Here is a 23,610-nt window from a genome sequence, read left to right on the forward strand (position 1 = left end):
CTTTATAGAGCCTTTAAGGAGCCAACGTGTTTGTGCATGCGGCAACAAGTATATGTTGAACGCAATCGTTTGATGTTGTTCGCGAATTAATCGGTTAATCGGGTGGAATTTGCTCGTCACACAGGCAAAAGGAATCGATTTGCTTTCAAAAACTCCACCATGCCACATCTTATAAAGGTCTTACGTTTCCAAATACATGGGTTGTGATTGTATGTTTATGTACATATGTGGATTAATTAGTATTCGCTGAATCGCACTACGTTGTCCGATTTTGTTAAAATAATGCGAAATATGTTGGGAAAAATAAATAAAACCTACTCACCCTGAAGAATTATCCGTGAAAGTTCAAAACATCCGGTCCTTAGCGCCACCTCGGAAGAAGAATTGGTTCATTTATTAATGCATCGCAAAAAAGAGGTGGCGCCCGTGATTAACGATCGCAGTTTAAGTTGAAACCGCATTGACATTGATCTGAGCTCCGGGGACGTGCTTTGCATACAAAACACTATTGAAAAATGATCATATGTGTGGCAAGTTATTTTTGAATTGTTCGCTTAACAAGGGAGTCTACGTCTACACAAGTTGCGTTAATTTAATAAGCATTAATATTTAAGTATGGCATTACCATTTTTCTTAGGGACACGGTCTTCTGATAAACATCCTTCACACATCATCAATCTGACGTTTTTGTTTAGCTATTGAAAACTGCTTAATGAATAAGTGAATAAATACATACTTGAAGAATTGGTGACTTTATAGACAATCTGCATCATGCGTAATCTCGACACTTGACTTCTAAGTGAGGCCCGGGACGATTGAACTTTACCGGTACGCAACACTTAACATCAAACAGCATACCCTAACCCTCACCCTTAACACCTAACACATAACAACTAACGCAACACCTTATAATCCTTTTATCCTGTATATTTCTTTAGTATCGGGGGCTACCGCCCCTAAACACCCGCTTTGTCGATAGTGGTAAACAACTGCGTACCGGTAAAGTTCAATCTAGCCGTGAGGCCCTTATCTTTTAAGCTCGATTCGCCGTTCGTGCATGGTCAATATTGTTGTATGAAATTTTAAAACTGTCTTCAGTTAAGGGCCCTTATTTTACAAACGAACTGTCGTCTCCACACGATGAACACTTCTTGCACATTTTTGCTCGACGGAGACCGGCCAACTGTATTAAGACAAAATTGAACTTTGACGTTTTGTGGGACCTAGATCTTTCATCTACTGACACTAATCTTTCACGAGACACTCAGTCTCCACATATCGGTCCTATATGTGGCCTTTTTATTTACCGATAAATTATTAAGTTACAGTACAGAGAAGCTGCATTGTTTCCAGCAGAGACATAGATAACATCTACGTCTCCGGTTTCCAGTTTGAGGTTTGACCTGTAAATTTTAAATTGACCTAAGAATTTGAATTGGTTTTTCAAAGCGACACTTCGTTGTAGTGGACTGCTATAAGTAGAAGTACTACGAAAATCGACAGTTTTCCGGTTTCTTAAAATCAAAACGAGTTCTTCAAAGTAGTGCGCTTATTGGTTGGTTCACTGAAGTTGTCGCTTAATGTTGGCAGGGTAAGAACATGAAATGCATACTGGTTACACAGAAAACAGTGAAGCAGAGATCCATTTGAATATTCTGGACCTGTTTGCCTAAAGCCCGGATTAATAGTACCAGCCAGGTGAGCTAAAATATTTTTGTCCAATGAATGCAGACTTAGTATTTACGTCAAATTTCAATATGGTGGCCATGCTCGTGAAATAATATTGTCCTGAACAAAAACTGTAATTTGTTTGTTTCTAATAAATTATAGAAATTGTTTCCGTCCTATTGTCTTCCTTTTGATCGTGTGTCTCCTAATTAATAAGTTTAAAGGACCAGTCCTATTTAATTTTGGAAATAACATCAAATGTCACAACAGTCTGATACAGTTGTTTGTCACGAAACTAGTTTCGAGATCGAATTATCGTCGCAGTAAATTAAAAAAACATGGTCCGTTTAAAACATACATTCTAAAAATGGAAGAAGCATGTAACCAAAACATTTTAAATGCAAATTTATTATAAGTTTGGTATCGCATTTAGAAAACAAATTGTTTACTTTAAGGCAGCTATTTCTTCGCTGTAGTAAAGTGTCCAACTAACAAGTTGGCCTATTTGTTACCTAAAGGCTGTTACAAGTAATGTAAGACATACAAAAAATCAAAAGTCTATAGTGATAAATAAATTGTGTTCCTTTCAGTAAAACAATGGACTTTTTTGAGAATGAAGCGGAGGTGTCTGATCGGTCCAGCAGTGCTGAAGATTCAGATGTTGGTTCAGGGTCTGACTCCGAGATGATGAGAAAGAAGAAATCAAAGAAGGAAAAGAAGAAGAAAAAAATCATCTCTGATGATGATGATGATGATGAAGAAGATATTGGTAAATTATTTTACTGTGTAAGACACTATTCAAGAAAATTAAACTCCTTTGATTATTTTATAATTTTGTTATCTAAAAATGAAAAGAAGAAGAAAAAATATCATCTCTGATGATGATGACGATGATGATGAAGAAGATACAGGTTAATTATTTTACTGTGTAAGACACTTTTCAAGAAAATTGAACTCCTTTGAATATTTGATACTTTTGTTATCTTAAAATGATTTTTTTTGTTAAAGTTCACCTATACATCAAATAGTTCAAGCCATTTTACCCACCAGTTTGACTGCGTCAGTGTAAATCCTTTTTTAGTTTTATTTATTTTCAACATACATCTCAATTACTTCATACACATAACAAAACATAACGAATTGGTCAGTTATAAATACTTCAGTATCAAATATAGTCATTAATATAAATAACATGAAGTTCAACATATAAAGGTACATGTATATAGAGGATATTTGTTGGATTCGGTGGAATATCGATTGTATTTCATGAGTGATCATATAAAATAATATTTTCACAAGTTGCGCACAAACCTGAGTTACCTGACACTAGTTTATACAGCTACCTTCCAGTAATATTTATAAGCAATAAATTCTTATCTATTGAAACATTAGTCTTAATGAAAAGTTGTTGACTTGTTTGTAAAATTGTCTTCACTTTGGTATTTATAAAAGTTGAAAACTTTTGTATGAAACTTATTTTATGCATCTATACTTGTTGAAACTTGAGTAGTTCAAACTTCGACATATGTCTTCTTGCTTTGACCAGATTACTGATACTTTTCTTTAGTCAATTAATACATGTACTGATGTCTTTCAAAAACTAATAGGATACTATAATCATGTCATTCTTTGCTGCAGATGAAGAAGCGATCGCAGCAGAGATGAAGGACTTTATTAATGAAGATGTTGAAGAAGATGAACCTGAAGAAGAGGAGGAGGAGGGAGCGGGAGGAGAAAAAAGGAAGCATGAGTCAGAAGAAGAGGATGATCAACTTGAAGATGAGGATTATGATCTGATTGAAGAAAATCTTGGCATTAAAGTGAAAAGGGTAAATACCAGTTTAGAGCAGTATTTGTTTAGCAGTCTTTCAGAATATCAATGAAAAGATTAAGATCTTAACTGTTTTCCCATAGGATAGCTTAATATAGTGTTTTTCCCAGGAGGGTAAGGGGGCATGGCGCATTACTTTCAAAAAGGGCATTTTAGCGCGCAGTTTAGGCAAAAAAATTCTGTGAATACCTGAATAAGGGTGAAACATGTAATCACATCAGAGGCAGTTGTGGAAACAAATATATAAACAAAAGCACATTTAATGGTAATTGATGTATTTATCTTACTTTGATTAATATTAATATATTTACCTTGCTAAGTTCCATGCTGTTTCAATACACTGTACAGCACTACAAACATAATAAAGCAATATATGCATATGAATCTGATTATACACAGATGCATTAACACATGTCATATCTCGACATCTTTGTACAGCACCATGTCATATCATTTTTTCATCAACACGTTGTATGTAAAGTCAATTTTTTCCACCAATACAAACTTTTTTAAGAAACCCTGGCGGATATGTTACTCGGGGACATATGTTTATATAATTGTCTGTGAAAAAACTTTTTCACTGGCAAACCTTTATAGAAATTTGTAAATAAAGTGCTAAATACACTGTAACTCCAATATAACGCGAATGACGGGGTCCAAGCCATGCAACAGCGTTATAAACAGACAGCGTTATAAGTTTTGAGCTTATTTATTAAAGGTGGCTATAAAAAACAGGTATAGTATAGCCTATAATATAGGTCCTGTGTATTGTCATCCGCAAATACATGCATATAAACCGAATCGAACGATAACAGTATACATACCGCTTTTCTAATGTGCACATTTATCTGATAATCCAATATAATTACAACATCACTAATGAAAAAAAATAATGTTAAACATTTATGACAAGAAATCTGTTGACGAATTTCAAAAACAAATTCATATGCCTACGCCATTTTTCAGAAAAAATAGTACAGTGCATTATGGGACACAGCTTTCATTGGACGAGCGAATTTAAATTTAGATTGAATGCAATACGATACATGTACAAAAAAATGTTTTATTGCGTCATACGCAGCATGTAAAAAACGTGCTTTTCATGGACTTTCTGATAACGGGCAAAACATTTAATGCATCTCTGTTAACTATTACACTGCGTTAGCATGTAAATAAATCGTCAGGATTTTTTTTTTTTTTTGTATACATACTGAAACATTAAACATACTCAAAGATCTTTTTATTTATCAAGCATGTATAGCATATAATAAACGATAACACACTTACACAGCCATAGTTTTTACAATGAAATACAATACACGATAAATACAAAACATAACCAGGTAATCGTTTTAAATAACTTTAATTTTTCTAATTATTCCGCTTGCACTTGCCTTATTGAAATAAGTGCACTGAACCGCTTTGATAGGGAATACATGTAATAAACACGGGCTCGCGAGTTTTCACACCTTTATTGACATTACACAACAGATTAACACCAATTAGCTGTTGAGTGTTGTTTAACCTCTGATCGATTAAAATCAGTTAAAATGACGGATCAAGCAATCAAGCTGTGATCGCCGGCTTCTTTGAATTTTCTGAAAATGCATGAAGTCGCATAACATGGATTTGAATCAGAAATGGAAGGTTGGAGAAAAAACGGGATCCAAGGACCCCCCGCGTTATATTGGACACAGCGTTATAACGGACCGCACTATATTGGAGTTACAGTGTATGGGACAAATCCCTGCATTAAATAGCTATATTTCAATAAATCCTGAATGTTAATAATCAGGATTTTTCTAACATACATGGTAATATCTCCTTTGCATGCACCAAAATATATTTTATTTAGAAAATGCCTTTAAACAATTATAGAACTGGATTTACTTACCCTACCAAAATTCTTTGAAATATATTGGCTGCATCTCCTAGCATGCCCAACTTCTCACAGCATGTCGGATTTTCGGGGGGTGATTAAGATGTTATCAATAAGGGCGGAAAACAGCGGTTGCTCATAAAAGGGCAGGGCGGTGGCCTTTGGAAGGGCAGCGTGGCGCTAAATGGCTTGAAAGGGGCAGCGTGGCGCTTCAAAAAAGGGCATGGCGCTGCGCCACTCTAAAACGGCCTGGGAAAAACACTATTAATATGCTTAGTTACGAAATTGACATGAAAACGTGTTTTATATTTTAGCAATAACTGAAACATTTACACTGAGCCATTTCTGATTGAAATTGGGCCGTGCTCTGTGAAAAAATGGTTTAATGCATGTGGATAAAGTGTCATTCCAGATTATCAGGGATGACACTTGCCGTGTAAACTTGATTTTTGCTAAGAAGCTATTTATTGAAACATAAAATATCATAAAAGCGGAAAGTGTCTTCCCTGATTAGCCTATGCAGACTAAACAGGCTTAACTGGGATGACACTTCACGCACATGCATTAAACCCCCTTTTCACAGTGCATGGCCTAATTTGATTTGAATTTCAATAAAACAATATTCAATGTTACAATATTTTAGTCCAAAAAGCTTAAGCGCATTAAGAGAGTGATAACAGATGACGAAGACAGTGAGCAAGAAGGAGAGAAGGAAGGAGATGAAAGAGAGAGGATTGCTAATGAATTGTTCGAAGGTGAGTTTGATGCATGTCACATTTACAATTGATGATATATCTATGTATGCCTTTAAGATCAATATGACATAATTATTTGCATCATTATAGTTTTTGATTTCTTAACTTAAAAAAGAAGTATTAAAGACTTTGTTTATTTCTTAAACGAATATACAGTTTTCATAATTAAAGGAGTTGTTAGTGATGTCAATATTTGTACTGAAGCTGTTTCTTCCTCACCAATCGCTTCTTGTTACAAAGTAAGATCTTTGTTTGATCATGGTTGCCGAGTTAAAAATATTTTCCAGGTTTCTATATTCCCCCCCCCCCCAAATATTTTTCAAGTGTTTTAAATGTGTAAACAAATTACATGTTGATTAAAAGTTGGCATTCATAGCTAAAGTTTGATTTCATTTGCTGTACCTGTTATCATACCTTCTTTTTCAATAAAATCAACCATGTCAATATCAGGGGATGAGGAAGAAGAGGGTGAGGATGATGATGCTAGGTCACGAATGACGAAGGCAGAGACGGAAGCACAGGACCTTACTGTGGAAGATTCAGAAGATGAAGATGGTATGCTTAAGCCAGCGGTGGAAAGTGTTTGTAGATGTTCAAAGTTGGGCTTGTACCTAAACATTTTTTAGGTAGATAGTAAATAGCGGGGCTTTATATTAATAATAGTCTGACCCCTAGAATGAAACCTGTTAAACCTGTTATATAGTTCCAGGGCCTCCTCATGCCCTTTTAGTGCCTTGGGAATTCTTGAACATAGCCAGGCCATGTAAAAATTGTGTTGCGCCGAGGAACATTTCTCTGTAAGAGGGAGAAATCCTGCTGTGTTTGACTGATCTTGAATTGCTTTTTGTTTTATTATTACAGAGCTTGGTGACTTTATTGTCGGAGATGATGGACAGCCTATCAGAGGAAAGAAAAAGAAGAGACACATTATTCATTCAGATGCGTTAGTATTATGTTGATTGATGTTTTTATGATATCATCGATTTTTCCCCTTCTTTTTATCATACTGGAAAATGGCACTTTCCTAATGGAGCAAAATCTTGAACAACACTTTTTTATTATTTTATAATTTTATTAAGTATTTGTTTTCAACAAATCAAATATAGCAATTTCCAAAATCTGAACACTTAACAATGTGAATTTTCCCAATTTCCTTTTTTTCGCGCTATTTTTTTCCCAATTAGACTGGTACCTGCTCTTTTTCCAATCAAGCAAAATAAATCGCTGTGATATGTGTTAAAAAATGCTGAGGCATAATTTGAATACAACTTGGATGAATTTTCAATAAATGACATAATTATGTGTGATTTGATTGAACATGTTTGCAAAACATCATGTTAGATGTAAGAAATCATGTGCAAAATTGTGTTTGCAAATTGTTAGTTGTGTAGTGGTTTACTATTATGAACGTGAAATTATTGAATTAAAAAAGTTATAGATGATTTACCTAATATTGCTTTTCGTTAATGAAAACCTTCATGAAAAGCATCTTTTATCACAATAATGGGCTTTTAACGTTTAACAAGATTATTAACCAGGTTTTCGGAAGGAAAAAACTTGTTATTAGATTGGCGAATGCGGGCGGGCTGGCTGGCTGTCGCGCGGGCTGGCAGGCGGGCGGAACAATGTCGTTCATTGTCAGATTTTATAATCATTTGGCACATTTGTTCACCATCATTAGACGGTGTGTCGCGAGAAATAATTACGTCGATATCTCCAAGGTCAAGGTCACACTTTGAGTTCAAAGGTCAAAAATGGCCATAAATGAGCTTGTCCTGGCCATAACTGTCATTCATTGTGAGATTTTAAAATCATTTGGCACATTTGTTCACCATCATGGGACGGTGTGTCGCACGAAAGAATCACGTCAATATCTCCAATGTCAAGGTCGCCACGACTAAAAATAGATTTAAAAAAAAAATAAACTTACAAAGGGGGTTAATTTTGTTTGTTCATTTCAAGAGTTCAGTTTGAGTTTTCTCCCTTGATCAGATTTTTTTTCACAATGCAAACCTGGTTTTGTGACAATTTTGTCCCTTGTATTATCATATATTAGTTAATGAATCAACATTACTGTAACAGAGCCTCATCCACTGATAATAGGCTGCAGGACATATATACATTGTAACCAGTGAAGCTCCAGATATGCCTCTGAATGGAGGTGCTCTGAGGAGTAGTCATAATGTCTGGCAATTAGACTATAAAACTATGGCAAATGTGCAGGCAGCACATGGAATTAACCCTTTGCAACTTGGGAAATTTGTCGTCTGCTAAAATGTCGTCTGCTGAATTTCTAAAATCAGCATTTTCTTTGATTTTTTTCAAAGAATTCTATCAAAATAGCAAACAGTTTGGATCCTGTTTTGTGGCGTCTCATCTGGATCCAAACTGTTTGCAAAGGCCTTCAAAATTATGTTGATAATTAATACTGTATGCTTATTGCTTTCAGACTGTTGCAAGAAGCACAGGATATATTTGGTGTTGATTTTGACTTTGATGAGTTCAAAGATTACGCAGGAGAGGAATCAGAAGAAGAAGAAGATGAGGTAAAAGGGCTTCTGTGTGCCCGAGACATCCATTTTTGTTTCTTTTATATAAAATATGTGACATGAAAAAACGACTCCTAAAGCGGTGGTAGCATGATCTATTTGTGACAAAGGGAATACATATGAAGGCAATTTGTGCTGAATAGTTGCTCTCCTGGCTCAAACTTTGCTCGATTTATAACAAAAAAGCAATGATCACTTCACTTTAATATTTTACGATCCTTTTGTATAAAAATGAAGTCAAAGTTGAATTAAGGCACAGAAAACAAAATCAGCTGTTGAATCAAAACAAAAATCTAAGATCTCGACTACCCACGCCCCATAACACACTGTTGAGCAATCTATTGCCATGTTGGTCCTCTTGTTAAATGAATGATTTTAAAGTAATTAATGCTATTTTCATGATGATTTATGTTAAAAAAGGCACTGATGCAACAGTGCACATAGTGTCATGTTTCCTTTCTTCATTTACACATGTTACAGTACATTGATGATGCCGACACACATGTAACAGTACATTGATGATGCCGACACTTACACATGTTACAGTACATTGATTATGTCTACACTTACACATGTTACAGTACATTGATGATTTCTACACCTATACATGTTAGAGTACATTGATTATGTCTACATTTTCACATGTTACAGTACATTGATGATGACGAACTGGAAGGAGAAGAAGGAGCACCAAAGAAAGAGAAAAAGTCACGACCAAAAAGGGGACTGAAGGCTTCTGCAACAGTAAGAGCATAAATATTGGTCAACTAAGCTGAGATAGTACAATTAATCAAAATTATTCCAAAAGTGCAGTGAAAAGTGTTTTCCCCATTTTTAGGATGTGCATATTTAAGATTTAGAAAGATGTTTTTGTGTATTCCACATTGTGTTTCGATCATGAAGTCTAGTGGTTTTCAAAGAATCTTCACCACTCACCAGACTTGGTTAACCCTTTCTCACTCATATACGTATTTTTACGAATTTGAAGTCCCTTCGAAAGTTAAATTTTATACTTTTCTTACTAAATTCAAGTTTTAAAGGCATCATTTATAACCCTTAGATACTGATGAGCAGCAAACAGCATAATACCTGAACAGACTGTGTGTTACTCACAGGCTGTTCTGGTTTTATGCTGTTTGCACATAGCCATTTTCACTTTGCTTCTTATGAGGGAAATGGTTAAAAGTTTCCTTGCAGAACTGGTCAAGAACCCTTGTATCTTCTTAAATCTGACTTCATCCATTTCCTATGTATACCAATTTTCATAAAATCTAAACCAGAAATTGATAATGTCAAAAATTGGCAAAGTGAGAGGATGTACCTGTTTTAAAAATAATTTACTTTAAAACTGTCTGGAACCTACTTCTTGAGAGGATAAACAAATTTTTCATGCATTTATAGTTTATTTTAAACCTCTTTGATGCACTACGAAAAATAAAAAAGAAGAAATTCTTTTGCCAGTACGAGCCCGAAGCCTTGGCGAGGGCATTCATGACAGAGAAAGACAACATTGTGCGTAACACAGACATGCCAGAGAGGTTCCAGCTGCGCAGCATCCCTGTCAAGGAGACAGAAGAAGGGGAGTTGGAGGAGGAGTCGGAGTGGATCTACAAGCAGGCCTTTCGCATGCCCACCATCTCCACACAGGTGCGTTAAATGTCATCTCTGATTAGCCTGCGCGGTCCTCACAGGCTAATCAGGGAGGACACTTTCTGCCCAAACTGGATGTTTGAAAAAGACATCCTTCGATTAAAATTCATTAAAAGCAGAAAGTGTTGTCCCTGATAAGCCTTGGGGCTGCGCAGGCTAATCTGGGATGACACTTTGCGAACAAGCACACAGGTGACGCTCATTGGCAGCACTTTACTTAAGCTTCTTGCATATATGCAAATATAGGACCTACTCATGCACACTTTAATTCCTTGTGCAGGGATGTTAATTCTCATCCTTTCAGGTCATCTTCTCTGTTTTAATTGGATATTGTGATACATGTATGCATAATTCTTAACTTGATAAATTCAGTAATAAATAAGTATTATTAGTTACACTGTTACTAACTGATGGTGTATGGGATATACACCCTCAGTTATGTCATACCATACGAGGGCGAAGCTCGAGTATCATATGAAAGTACTGAGGGTGTATATCCCATACACCATCAATTACTAACTGTGTAACAATTTTATCTCAACCGACTACTCGATAACTCGGGGTGTATAGAAAATACTCGCAGTGTATGGAAAATTCACCATGGGCACGTGGCGGCTCTTGGCCAATCGGATTCGGTCATTTTTATAGGAGTTGAGATATAGGCAAACTCTGGAGGAGTTAGGGTATTTTTCTTAGAGGTGTTTCTTTAAATCAACCCATGATTTTAGTTTCTTTCTGTTATTAATATCTGTTTAAAGCAAGTCATGATGTTTATTTATTTATTATAATCGGAATTGATACTTACATGTTGTAGTTTGTTAACTTTAATGAATAAAAAGTATGTCCAGAAGTCTAAAAACTGAGTAAGTAATTTAAAAAACACACACAAATATTTGAAGATTATGTGTTTTTGAATAATGTAGTAGATAATCAGAGACAATTTAATTAAGACATTAATATTGATTTGTCATTCTTTATTAGTGATAATAAGTGATGTGGCATGACAAAGAGTTATGAGCTTTACTTTTTGAAGAAGAGATATCTGTGAAATGCAAGTCAAATTTGGCTAAAAAAAACCATCTTGTTTTTGACACTAGTTGAGTTTTGAGACAAAAGTGGAATGTGGGGGCTTGTGTGACTTTTGGACACATGTCTTGTTTAATCCTGGTCTTTTTTTAGCAGTTGTTGTCCAAGTTATCATAGCAAAAACTTGGCATGACAAAGTTGTATTTCTTTTTGTCTGTCTACAGACATTCTTAGAGCAAGACGGTGGCAGTTATGGCTACAGCAAAAAAGGACCTACAATGGTTGAAAAAATTAAGAAAGCTCTCGACTTTATGAGGAATAAACATCATGAGGTATACACACAATTCCTTGAAAAAAAATATATGAGATTACTTGTTAAATAATATCAAATAATATGTACCCTATCAAATAATATTTACCCAATGATATAAAAGTAATGAAATTGATACTTTGAATTGTTACTATTTTGTGAAAGTTGCTATATTATACCAAATAAAAAATGAGCAGTTAAGGCATAATCTCCATAAATTACTTTGTTTTCATCCACTAGCTTGATTATAATGAAACATATTAAATGCTCTCCAGCCTGTAGAAAGATGCTTCTGAATATCTGCTAGCAGGAATTTTATTTCAATAATACCCAGCTGTAAGGTTTGTGATCAGCTTGAAGTTTTAAATGTTAATAATGTGTAATGCCCAATTGCCAAATGATTGCAGGTACCGTTCATAGCTTTCTACAGGAAGGAGCATGTTGAGCCTGATCTCAACATCAATGACCTCTGGAAAGTGTGGCACTGGGACGAAAAGGTTCACAAAAGCATGAAATGTTTTTTTATAACTTCTTGTTTTTTTGTGACCACCCAACATTCAGTTGCAATTCTTGTTGAAAATTGATACAAATGTTGTTATAGATTGGTAGCTCTTCAATTTATAAACAGAAATTCCAGAAATTAGTTTGAAGTATTTATATTTAAAGAAATAAAACAGACTTTGATGTCCTAATTGGAAATAGAATTAAAAGATAATAAAAAATTTAATGAATTAAAATTTTGAAAATTCCTAACAGCAACATGTACTAATATTACTTAACTAAGTAAATGTTAAGAAGCGGACAACACTCCTCAGAAAAAATAATGCAGATATCTGTGTGTCGTTAACAGTGGATGAGAGTGCGCAATAGAAAGCAAAATCTGATCCGACTGTTTGAGCGCATGCAGAAGTATCAGTACGAAGTTAATTCTGATCCTGAAAAAGTCCTGGAGGCAAATGTGAGAACACTTAGTGAGGACGATATTGAAAGGTACACACAAAAAACCTTGACTTTGCTTGTAAACAATGGTGAGATGTTTGTTTCTATAAAGTACATGTTTTAGTTTCTGTGTAACACATGCACTTTTAAAATATTTAGCCCTTTCCCACTTAGAAGCAAAGTGAAAATGGCTATGTGCAAACAGCATAAAACCAGAACAGCATGAGAGTAATTCACAGTCTGTTCAGGTTTTATGCTGTTTGCTGCTCATCAGTATCTAAAGTTTGGAAATAAAGCCTGAAAAACTTTAATCTAGTAAGAAAGGTCATAAATTAAGTATTACTTTCACAGGGACTACAAATACGTGAAAATGTAAGTGGTAAAGGATTAATATAATTTGGACACTCCCCTTTGGCTCAGTGTGATTAATCTTGTTGTTGAATGTTTCATCTTATTCATTTATGTAATCATATTATGACGTGCACATTCCAGACAAAGAAAGATTTGAAATAGATTGTAGTTGAACAGACATGAAATAACTTGCATAACTGGATTTAAATGACAATAGTACTGGGACTCTTAAATACTGTTAAAAGTATGTTATTTGTGTATTTGTAGAGTTCGAAAAGTGGAGACAATGGAAGAACTGCACGATATTTACAACCACTTCCTGCTGTATTATGGTTCGGACATTCAGAAGATGCGTGACATGGAGCGTAAGAAAAAGCGAGAAGAACGGGCAGAAGAGGGAGGGGAAGGGGAAAATCGAGAAGTGGATGATGATGCTGACAACATCAAGCAGGCCTCCAGAAAGTCTGGATATACCATCTGTGTGAAGAACAAACTTGGTATGGGATGGCATTTATGAGCCTTAGATTTTGTAGTCTTTGTATGAATGTTTGTGATGTTGGTACTTGCATTTACTTTACATCTCTGTTCTACATGTATAAGCATACTACAATATAGAAACATGGCCTTAAGTGAACTTTCTGAACGATATACATGTATTGTATTACACAAATCAGCACCATTTATTAATGAAGACCGACAGTCTTTTCAAGAATATTTTGTCCATGATGTTTCAAAATTTAATTTAAGTTCTTGTCAATGTACACAGTTTTATTGATCTAATGGATAAACCTGACATTTTTAAGATAACTTTGGACAAAGGGTTGATTTACCACAGGCTATTTCTTCATTGACGGTGGATAAGACCCAACCATAGGGTTTATACTATTTTTAAGGGATTTGGTGGGTGGACGAGGTCTGTTTGCAGTGTTTTATTTTATTTAAAGTCGGGGCTGGTATTCCACCCCATTCACAAGAAAAAAGAATATGTTATTTCCAAATGGAACCTTAATATTCCCTATTGAAGGATTAATTTTTTTTATATATTTCTACATCCCTCATGAAGTTAATCTCCCATCCAGCTACATCCCTCATGAAGTTAATCTCCCATCCAGCTACATCCCTCATGAAGTTAATCTCCCATCCAGCTACATCCCTCATGAAGTTAATCTCCCATCCAGCTACATCCCTCATGAAGTTAATCTCCCATCCAGTTACATCCCTCATGAAGTTAATCTCCCATCCAGCTACATCCCTCATGAAGTTAATCTCCCATCCAGCTACACCCCTCATGAAGTTAATCTCCCATCCAGCTACACCCCTCATGAAGTTAATCTCCCATCCAGCTACACCCCTCATGAAGTTAATCTCCCATCCAGCTACATCCGTCATGAAGTTAATCTCCCATCCAGCTACATCCCTCATGAAGTTAATCTCCCATCCAGCTACACCCCTCATGAAGTTAATCTCCCATCCAGCTCTATAAGTTGAACCTTAGTAAATTTAATATTGAAAACATTTGTATCCTCAATTTTGAAGCATTTGTTAGCAAACAAACCAACAGCAACACTTATTTCCCAATTTTAGTAAAAAAAACACTATGATTTTTCCCAATCCAAAGGGACCTGGCCCCATTCTCAAAATTGTGAAAATACTGGTTTGTGTAGAAGTCAGAAGATGATGCTTAGGAATAGTGCTTTTATTATGCCCCCCTTCGAAGAAGAGGGGGTATATTGCTTTTCACATGTCGGTCGGTCGGTCTGTCGGTCGGTCCGTCCACCAGGTGGTTTCCGGATGATAACTCAAGAACGCTTGGGCCTAGGATCATGAAACTTCATAGGTACATTGATCATGACTTGCAGATGACCCCTATTGATTTTGAGGTCACTAGGTCAAAGGTCAAGGTGACCCAAAATAGTAAAATGGTTTCTGGATGATAACTCAAGAACGCTTAGGCCTAGGATCATGCAACTTGATAGGTAGATTGATCATGACTGGCAGATGACCCCTATTGATTTTCAGGTCACTAGGTCAAAGGTCAAGGTCACAGTGACCCGAAATAGTAAACTGGTTTCCGGATGATAACTCAAAAACACTTAGGCCTAGGATCATGAAACTTGATAGGTAGATTGATCATGACGCGCAGATGACCCCTATTGATTTTCAGGTCACTAGGTCAAAGGTCAAGGTCACAGTGACCCAAAATAGTAAAATGGTTTCCAAATTATAACTCAAGAACGCTTATGCCTAGGATCATGAAACTTCGTAGGTAGATTGATAATGGCTGGCAGATGACCCTATTGATTTTCAGGTCACTAGGTCAAAGGTCAAGGTCACGGTGACCCGAAATAGTAAAATGGTTTCCGGATGATAACTCAAGAACACTTATGCCTAGGATCATGAAACTTCATAGGTACATTGATCATGACTCGCAGATGACCCCTATTGATTTTCAGGTCACTAGTTCAACCTTGTTTTTATTCAAAAAGACCCTGTACCTGTTTAACAAACATCTCTCATGTTTTCAGGTGAGATTTATACCTGTTTTACAAATGTCTCTCATGTGTTTAGGTGAGATGTGTACCTGTTAAACAAATGTCTCTCATGTGTTCAGGTGAGATGTGTACCTGTTATACAAACGTCTATCATGTGTTCAGGTGAGATGGCCTCCCAGTTTGGGATGAGCCCGGAGCAGTTTGGAGAGAACGTACGAGACAACTACACGAGACACGAGGTGGACCAGTGTCCCATGGAGCCACTGGAGCTGGCCAAGGACTACGTCAGTGGGTGAGTAGAGCCATACGGGTGTAGAAATAACTGTAAAAACCCTTCATTCCCTAATAAACATCGTTACGACAGGGTAGAGGATGCATAAGGGTGTAAAGAGAACATGAACAAATTATTGTGTCATCAATGTTACTAAAGAATGAATAGGATGTATGTATTAGAAACAAACTGAAATAATATGAAGTAATGGATACAATATGGGGTATTCATTAGTGTAATGTAAGAATTATCTAGTATCTTAACTTTTTTAAGTAAAATTATGTGTCAAGCTATTTTGCAACTGAAACATTGATGCACATTCTTTTAATGTCATAAATACTGACCTGTTATCGTATGCTTATACTTTCCAAGGGGAAATAACTCATCCGGAATTTTAACTGGGAATCCGCCACCTCAATACCGTAATACAGGCCAGGTTAAACATAGTGCAATGCAACCTAGCCAAAAATCGGTAACCAACCCTCAATATTCTTTCCGGATCAACCAGGTGTATACGTGTCTTTTACGGCTCTGAATTAAAATATTGTTTTTCACTTGGTTGATTGGGGTTTTGAATAGATAAATTGTGTTATTTATCTTTTTATTTCTCATTCGGATTAATTTGTGTGGATTTAATGGATTTTGTTTCATTTGTAAAAGGTAAGCCATGCTTGTTTTTATCGAACAATGGTTTATTTCTACCATGCTGGGTGTTTTCAGACGCGAACGACCACGTGCAAAACGTGCTCTTCTAATACATTGCTAGAACGTGCAAAGCATGTTCTTCTAATGTGTTACGAGATCGTGCAAAGCGTGTTCTCCTATTGACAGATTGTTTATCATTTGCCATTGTGTGCAATAACGATTTTAACGTTCCGTATGACAATCTAATTGATCGTCATTTTATTTTTCATCTGTTTTGAATTAAACTTTTGTTTAATTTATGATCTACGGCAGTATTATTATAATTTTCATTATGGTCAAATAATGATTTAATGTGCCGTATGATAATCTGGTCTGTGACCAGTTTATGGTTGAATATGCTTTGCTCTTGTTTTTCATATAGTCGACTACATGATGGTCGCAGAAACAAGAGTGGATAAATACCCGGTGACTTCGCAGATCATGGATGATAGTTGCAGTATCAGTCACCGGGTATCGGGCACGATCGCGACCGTACTATGCTAAGTCTCTTAGACAGTCGGTCAACATCAGACCATATGGCGACACCCGTCAGCCGGTCTTTGCCCGAAGGCATTGGTCAAGGACATCGACCAATGCCGGACCATTTGGCATCCGCCATACGGTCATTATCCGGTGACAACACTGGTCATGATATGACCGGTACGTCACCGGGGACGTTGATCACGGACCATTGATCAACGTCTGACCGGCCGGTCCGGTCACCGGTCATGTCACCGGTCCGGTCCGGTCATTGATCACCGGTCATGTCACCGGTCCGGTCTGGTCACCGGTCATGTCACCGGTCATGTCACCGGTCCAGTCCGGTCACCGGTCCGGTCCAGTCCGGTCACCGGTCCGGTCATTGATCACCGGTCCGGTCACCGGTCATGTCACCGGTCCCGTCACCGGTCATGTCACCGGTCCGGTCATTGATCACCGGTCATGTCACCGGTCTGGTCACCGGTCATGTCACCGGTCCGGTCCGGTCACAGGTCATGTCACCGGTCCGGTCATGTCACCGGTCCGGTCATGTCAATGGTCCGGTCCGGTCACCTGTCCGGTCATTGATCACCGCTCCGGTCACCGGTCAACAGTCATCAGTTAGGCCTGCCACCGATAACACCAGTCACCGGTCAAGAAGAAGAACTCGGTCTTCTTCATTGAATTATTCTCCTATTCTTCGTTGAATACATCGTCTTCATCAAGGATTAGACATCGGACACGCTCTTCTTCGTCGAGCAGTTCTCATCGTTGCGGCTCTCGTAAGCGATCACGTCGTCACTCACGGAGACGTTATTCTAGAAGATCTCGGTCTCATCGCAGCCGATCCACATCTCGGCCGATCCAGATCTCAACATCGCAGGAAACGAGGACGTCGTCAACCTTCACGTAGACATCAGCGGACTGCATTGAGCACCACTGGATAGTTATCGAACATACCTCTCCTTCATTGAGCAGTTCTCGGCGTTGATACGCTTGTAAGCGATCATGTCAATGCTCACGGAGACAATATTGTAGAAGACAATATTTCCAGCGTAGCCGAACAATATTTCGGCATCGAAGTTATATGGATGTCGCCACTTCTCACGTAGGCGTTAATGAACCTACTGGTCATATCGACGTTCTCCATTTTATTCCTTTAGGAATATCATGTCTCCATTCCACGTGTGATGATTCTTTTTATGGCATCCACACATGTTGCAGTCACCGAGCCGTAGTTGTATACGAACACTAGTTTGTTTAACATTCAGGCTTCGGGATAAGCTGTTCTTTTCTCCACTACAACTACAAGGACACTTATGCCTATTTATACTGATAATCTACCGTTGTTTTCCGGTTAACATTATCAGATGACTTCGTGGATGGTCATTCTTCTGCACCAGATATTTTTTCCATTCTGACTCAGTTATATTATACCGGTCCCGATCACCGGACATCGGTCACCATTCATCGGTCATATCTCCGATCACTGATCACCGGTCAGAATAAGTGATGTCTCATCGCCATCGGATTGGATTTTTTTGGCATGATCTTCTTTTCCGAGCAGTGCTTGACATTGATTACAGACCATATGGATTCCACCATTTTTCGGTCTTTAACTGGTAACGTCACCGGTCATATTATGACTGGTCCGTTCACCGGGCTACAGTTACCGGTCATTGACCGGTCCGGTTCGGTCACCACTTACCAATTACCGGTATTCCACTGTGTTTTCATCGGTCAATTTTTAGTATCACGGGTATCGTCTACATTACATAGTTGTATACCCCTGGCTATGATTGTATTGAATACTATATTTTATGGATTCAACAATCTACATGACTTTTTGTGTTTTTCAATACTGATGTTCTACTGGCGACGGTTACCAAATCATGCTATATCTGTTATTTGTACTTCTATCTCAACCGGCTACACGCAGACTACTGGTCTTGCAGATAGATCGGCTGAAGTGGGCTCGGAGACTAGCATTGAGGTCGAACATTACTATTTGACCTCTATTAATTTTATGTTCGAGACCCGAAGGATGAATTGTTTTAACCGCCTTAACCTGTCGGCTACAGACTTTGCAGTCAGTGTCACGGAACAGTTGGGACACATTAATGACGCTAGCAGGATTAGCAAGACGACATTTGTATCGACTTCTGCTTTTCTATTGCTCCTACGGCAGTGCATATTTTCAAGATACTGGAATCAACAAGAGTTCCGATACATAGGATTGCCTATCAGATTGACCGCATAGCGGCTACAGTCTTGTAGATGGCTTAGGACCTATTGAACTCAGATCTTAGATCCTAGGATCTGGAGGGACCTCATCTTAAAGTTATTCTTCTATTACACTTCTGGCCATAACAGGCCGTCTTCCTATAACTGGTCGTATTCCTTTCGGAATTCGTCCCGGTTAGAAGTCTTGAAGTAAATGGATTAATCAAGTCAGAATTTAAGACTTCCATGCATTCTACCGGCAAGCATGGACCCGCTTAAGGTTACCCCTAGGGTTTTCACCTTTTTCTGCCATTACACCTCCGATTCCGGAGGTACCACTATCAATCATATTTCCGTACTTCGCAAATCGATGACTTTGCGACCTGTATTATCCAGGATTTTAAAGGCGCCTGTTATTGGTTCAAGAAGAGGCTATATTCTGTAGATAGGTCATAAACTTATAAGTGTTAAACACTGTCCTATTCTACCAATTTTCAAGTGTGTTTGGAGTGGGAAAGTTCGGCTTTCCGTGGTTTCTTTGCCCACCCATCCTTGACAAATGGTTCCGGTCACCGGTCGGTATTTACCGGTCCGGTCACCGGTCCTTCTGCTGAGACGTCTTTTCTTACGTCCGTTTCAGCTTTATTTTTAAGATAATTGTATTAATCTCGGGATTATTTAATGACACAGATTTCCATCTTTTTGTCATTATTTGCCACTATTCAGTGGTGTCTAGACTAGAAGATTATCTTGGCAAGAATATAGTTTATTCTACCACAACCTTCCTTACATCTTATACAGATGTGAGCAGATAAGGTTATGGACGATCACATAGAACAACGTATCTTGATTTTCTCAATTATGTGGTATCCTAACGAATATCACCTGCACATCTACATCTTGAAAAGCGAAAATTCTTTTTAGCTGTTTTTCATTTACAACACATTTTCACGATTCCTTTGTGATGGTTTCAACTATCACACATCGGTCGTGGTTTACTTACAGACACGGAGGTGATCATATTATCACTCCTTGTAACTGGAAATCAGGAACTTATTCGTTCTTTGCAAGAACAACAAATTTTCTCTATCGTCTTTCTCATACCAGTTCGTCGCAACGCCCTGTTGGACGTTTTGTCCTGCAGTTCTTTCTTTCGAATTATTTTTCCGTTGGGTTGAATAATGTAATTGCGCATGCGCGGCAGTGAAGTTGCAGACGAGTTGCATGGTGTACATAGTATATCAAAGAAAGTTGTTTATCATCAAACGCTAGATATTAGCGTTATGCGATCGTATATCGTAGTGTATACCGGTATGCTGAACAACGTCAACAATGCAGTTCACAGAAATCGATCCAGCAGGGTGTGCGATTGTTATACATTCGTCAATTGACATAAACTGGAATATCTTGCCTTCTTGGTGAGTTTTTGCAATAACTGAGTTTTTGCCATAATTTCATGAAATATACTTAATGAACCATGGGATTATGGTTCTACGACCTTTTAAGTCTCCTGTACAATTATTTTCAGGAAACTTCTTCACAGGTCAAATATCATATCTCACTGAGACATATTTTTACTGATCCAAACATGTGCCACTTCATGTCTGGCCATTAATAACTTTTAGTTATCTCTACAGAAGAACATTTTTCTGTTAGAGTTTCAATCCTTGTTACTTGTGCAAGGATAATTCCATCAGAACTGTATAAAGGTTCTAGGGAAATTCATTTTTTACTGGGTAATTGAGAGCATAGTTATTACCTTAATCACTCTGCTAGATACATAGAGGTTTTTCTCATCTTTTTCTTGATGATAAGAAATTTGTTCTTTTCTTCATCAAAGGATAGAGATTATGCTTTCGTATACCTTGTTTTGTGTAAGTCATCGCAACTCTGTGCTGTCTTACCTATTTTGGAACTGATCCAAACTATGGAATGTCAACACTATGTTTTTCGTTCCTTTACCTTCATTAGCGGTTTTGACTTGTGTAACATGTTGGGATGCTTAATGAGCTCCCTATGAACCTTTTTCATCAGGCTTATTAACAGTTCCAATATAATTTTAAGACGGTTTTCCTTCTTATTATGGCTTTTACCATACGGAGAAGTGAAATTCATGCTTTTTCTGTTGAATACGACCAATTCCAGTTGGATCTATTGTCGTTTTCACTTTGTTGTGTCAGCCAGGATTCCTTGCTTAATATCAAGTCCTCTATATGGCTTCTACCTTCAAGTTTCCAAGTTTTCTTAAACTGGTAGTCATGAAGATGAGGATAAACTTCTTTGGGCAATCAGGGCTTTGAATTTCTATCTCAGCAGTGTTAGTCAGAAGTCCATTCGAGGTTCTCAAAGACACTCTTCATTTCCCCAAAAAAAGGGGGGGGAGATGTGTCTGCGGCTTCTATTTCTCGGGGTTAGACCTCGACTAAGGAAAGTTAATCTTATCCTATCTAAGGATTCATTCCTTTTTAGGATCTGACCGCATGAATTAAGAGCTCTGTCTGTTTTGTGGGCATATATTAATCACACCCCACTTTTTGACGTGCTCTAAGCTGTTTACTGGAGGAATCCGACCACCTTGTCATCTTTTTATCTTCGTTTTCTGAAGTGCCAACAATACAATTTGTATACGTTTGGGCTTGTTGTGGTTTCACTAACGGTAGTGTCTTCTTTACGACATAGACATATTACTCTGTCCGAGAAGTCATAATTAATACCGTTTTAACGAAGATTACTTGATATCATTAGCTGATAACCCTGTTTATGGGTTCTACTGTGTTGGGAAAATATATACGAACCTTCCCACCGCAGCTGCAAAATCAGCATACGATAACAGGTCAGTATTTATGACATTAAAACAAATTTTTTAAATAAAATTCATTTTAATTATTAAATACTTACCTGTTATCGGTAAGTCCCACCTCCCACCCCGCTATTCGATTAATATTTTTGTATATATATTGAAAGAATATTGAGGGTTGGTTACCGATATTTGGCTAGGTTGCATTGCACTATGTTTAACCTGGCCTGTATTACGGTATTGAGGTGGCGGATTCCCAGTTAAAATTCCGGATGAGTTATTTCCCCTTGGAAAGTATAAGCATACGATAACAGGTAAGTATTTAATAATTAAAATGAATTTTATTTAAAAAATTTGTTTTAAGAAAAATATTGTCCCAATAGTACCCATAGTAATGTATGCACAGCCAAAATTATTGTCTTTGTAGTAAATATCAAAATCTATGTAACTCTTAATCCCTTGTAAACGCACTTTGATGGTTTTGTAGTCCCTGGGACAATTAAATTAAATTAAAAATTTTCTTGACCAGAATCAAATTTATAAGGCTTCATTTCCAACCTTAAGATACTGATGAGCAGCAAACAGCATAAAACCTGAACAGACTGTGAGTTACTCGCTGGCTGTTCTGGTTTTATGCTGGTTCCAAAAGCAATTTTCACTTTGCTTGTGAGGGTGAAAGGGTTAAATGAACCATAACATTAACATTTCCTCTGTAGTCAATTCCCGACAGCAGAGGAGGTAATGCTGGGAGCTCGTCACATGGTGGCCATGCAACTGGCACATGACCCTCTGGTGCGGCAATGTGTGAGACAGGCGTACTTTGAGAGGGCCAGGCTCCATGTCACACCCACCAAGAAAGGCATCAAGGCTAGTACACAGTTTGGGGGTTTTGAGAGGGAAATTTAAAAACACATCTGAATATTGTATACTAGTTTTGTTCATATACTGAACCATGATTATATATCAACATTTTCAAAAAGTAATATTGATTTTATACTTCTTATCTAATGATTTATCATGCCCCTGGAGGAAGGGGGAATAATGGAATGTCAGAATGTCTGTGCGGTAGATTTGTCTGCATAGAATCTTTAAAGTTTTCTTTAAGTGAACTACATCATAATTTTGCAAGTTAATGAATCAAAACTTCTAATTTGTCATCAATATGAAATTCAAGACACTTTATTCCCAGTTATCTACACATTCCTGTGATATTTATTCTTGAATATAGCTGACACAGCGGTGCAGGGGTTGATTGTTTGTTTTTGCTTACTGTCCGCACTGCAACAACATAAATATTTATAGGAAATTGATGAAGCGCATCCATGCTACCCAATCAAGTATCTGTCCAACAAACCAGTACGGGACCTCAAAGATGAGCAGTTTCTGCGACTAACGGAGTCAGAGACTGAAAAACTGCTTGAGATCAGTATCACCATGGATGAGAAAACTGACAACAGAAATATACAGAATTACTATGAGGATGTGAAATCTCTCTATTACAGGGTATGCATTTCAAGTAAAAAAAACTACATCATTTTCCCTGTTATAGATGCATGTATTTAAATATTGCTTTTAGCTCTCTTTATTTGTAGTGTATTTAAGAACATAACATAACACTTGTTACACGTATTCATAATGACTTCATTTACTATAAAACAACATAAAAGGAAACGTTGAAGATGCAGTTTGTTATGAATGATAATGA

General features: G+C 37.2%; 1 protein-coding gene across 2 annotated transcripts in view; it reads left to right on the top strand.

The window, feature by feature from the left end:
• Positions 1 to 1,726: 1,726 nt before the first annotated feature.
• The window catches only part of LOC127833815 (transcription elongation factor SPT6-like), a 61,688-nt gene continuing 39,804 nt past the window's right edge, over positions 1,727 to 23,610 (top strand). For both annotated transcript variants that reach the window (XM_052359293.1, XM_052359299.1), the window contains exons 1-16: positions 1,727 to 1,801; positions 2,259 to 2,437; positions 3,307 to 3,497; positions 6,022 to 6,133; positions 6,584 to 6,688; positions 6,995 to 7,076; positions 8,583 to 8,679; positions 9,334 to 9,426; positions 10,144 to 10,329; positions 11,583 to 11,690; positions 12,076 to 12,165; positions 12,519 to 12,658; positions 13,226 to 13,455; positions 15,613 to 15,742; positions 22,622 to 22,772; positions 23,208 to 23,408. In XM_052359293.1, coding sequence (XP_052215253.1) covers positions 2,266 to 2,437; positions 3,307 to 3,497; positions 6,022 to 6,133; positions 6,584 to 6,688; positions 6,995 to 7,076; positions 8,583 to 8,679; positions 9,334 to 9,426; positions 10,144 to 10,329; positions 11,583 to 11,690; positions 12,076 to 12,165; positions 12,519 to 12,658; positions 13,226 to 13,455; positions 15,613 to 15,742; positions 22,622 to 22,772; positions 23,208 to 23,408 — 2,088 coding nt within the window. In that variant the 5' untranslated portion in view covers positions 1,727 to 1,801; positions 2,259 to 2,265. The remainder of the gene's footprint in view (positions 1,802 to 2,258; positions 2,438 to 3,306; positions 3,498 to 6,021; positions 6,134 to 6,583; positions 6,689 to 6,994; positions 7,077 to 8,582; positions 8,680 to 9,333; positions 9,427 to 10,143; positions 10,330 to 11,582; positions 11,691 to 12,075; positions 12,166 to 12,518; positions 12,659 to 13,225; positions 13,456 to 15,612; positions 15,743 to 22,621; positions 22,773 to 23,207; positions 23,409 to 23,610) is intronic.

The sequence above is a fragment of the Dreissena polymorpha genome, chromosome 1 (assembly GCF_020536995.1).
Source record: "Dreissena polymorpha isolate Duluth1 chromosome 1, UMN_Dpol_1.0, whole genome shotgun sequence".
NCBI classification, from domain to species: domain Eukaryota; kingdom Metazoa; phylum Mollusca; class Bivalvia; order Myida; family Dreissenidae; genus Dreissena; species Dreissena polymorpha.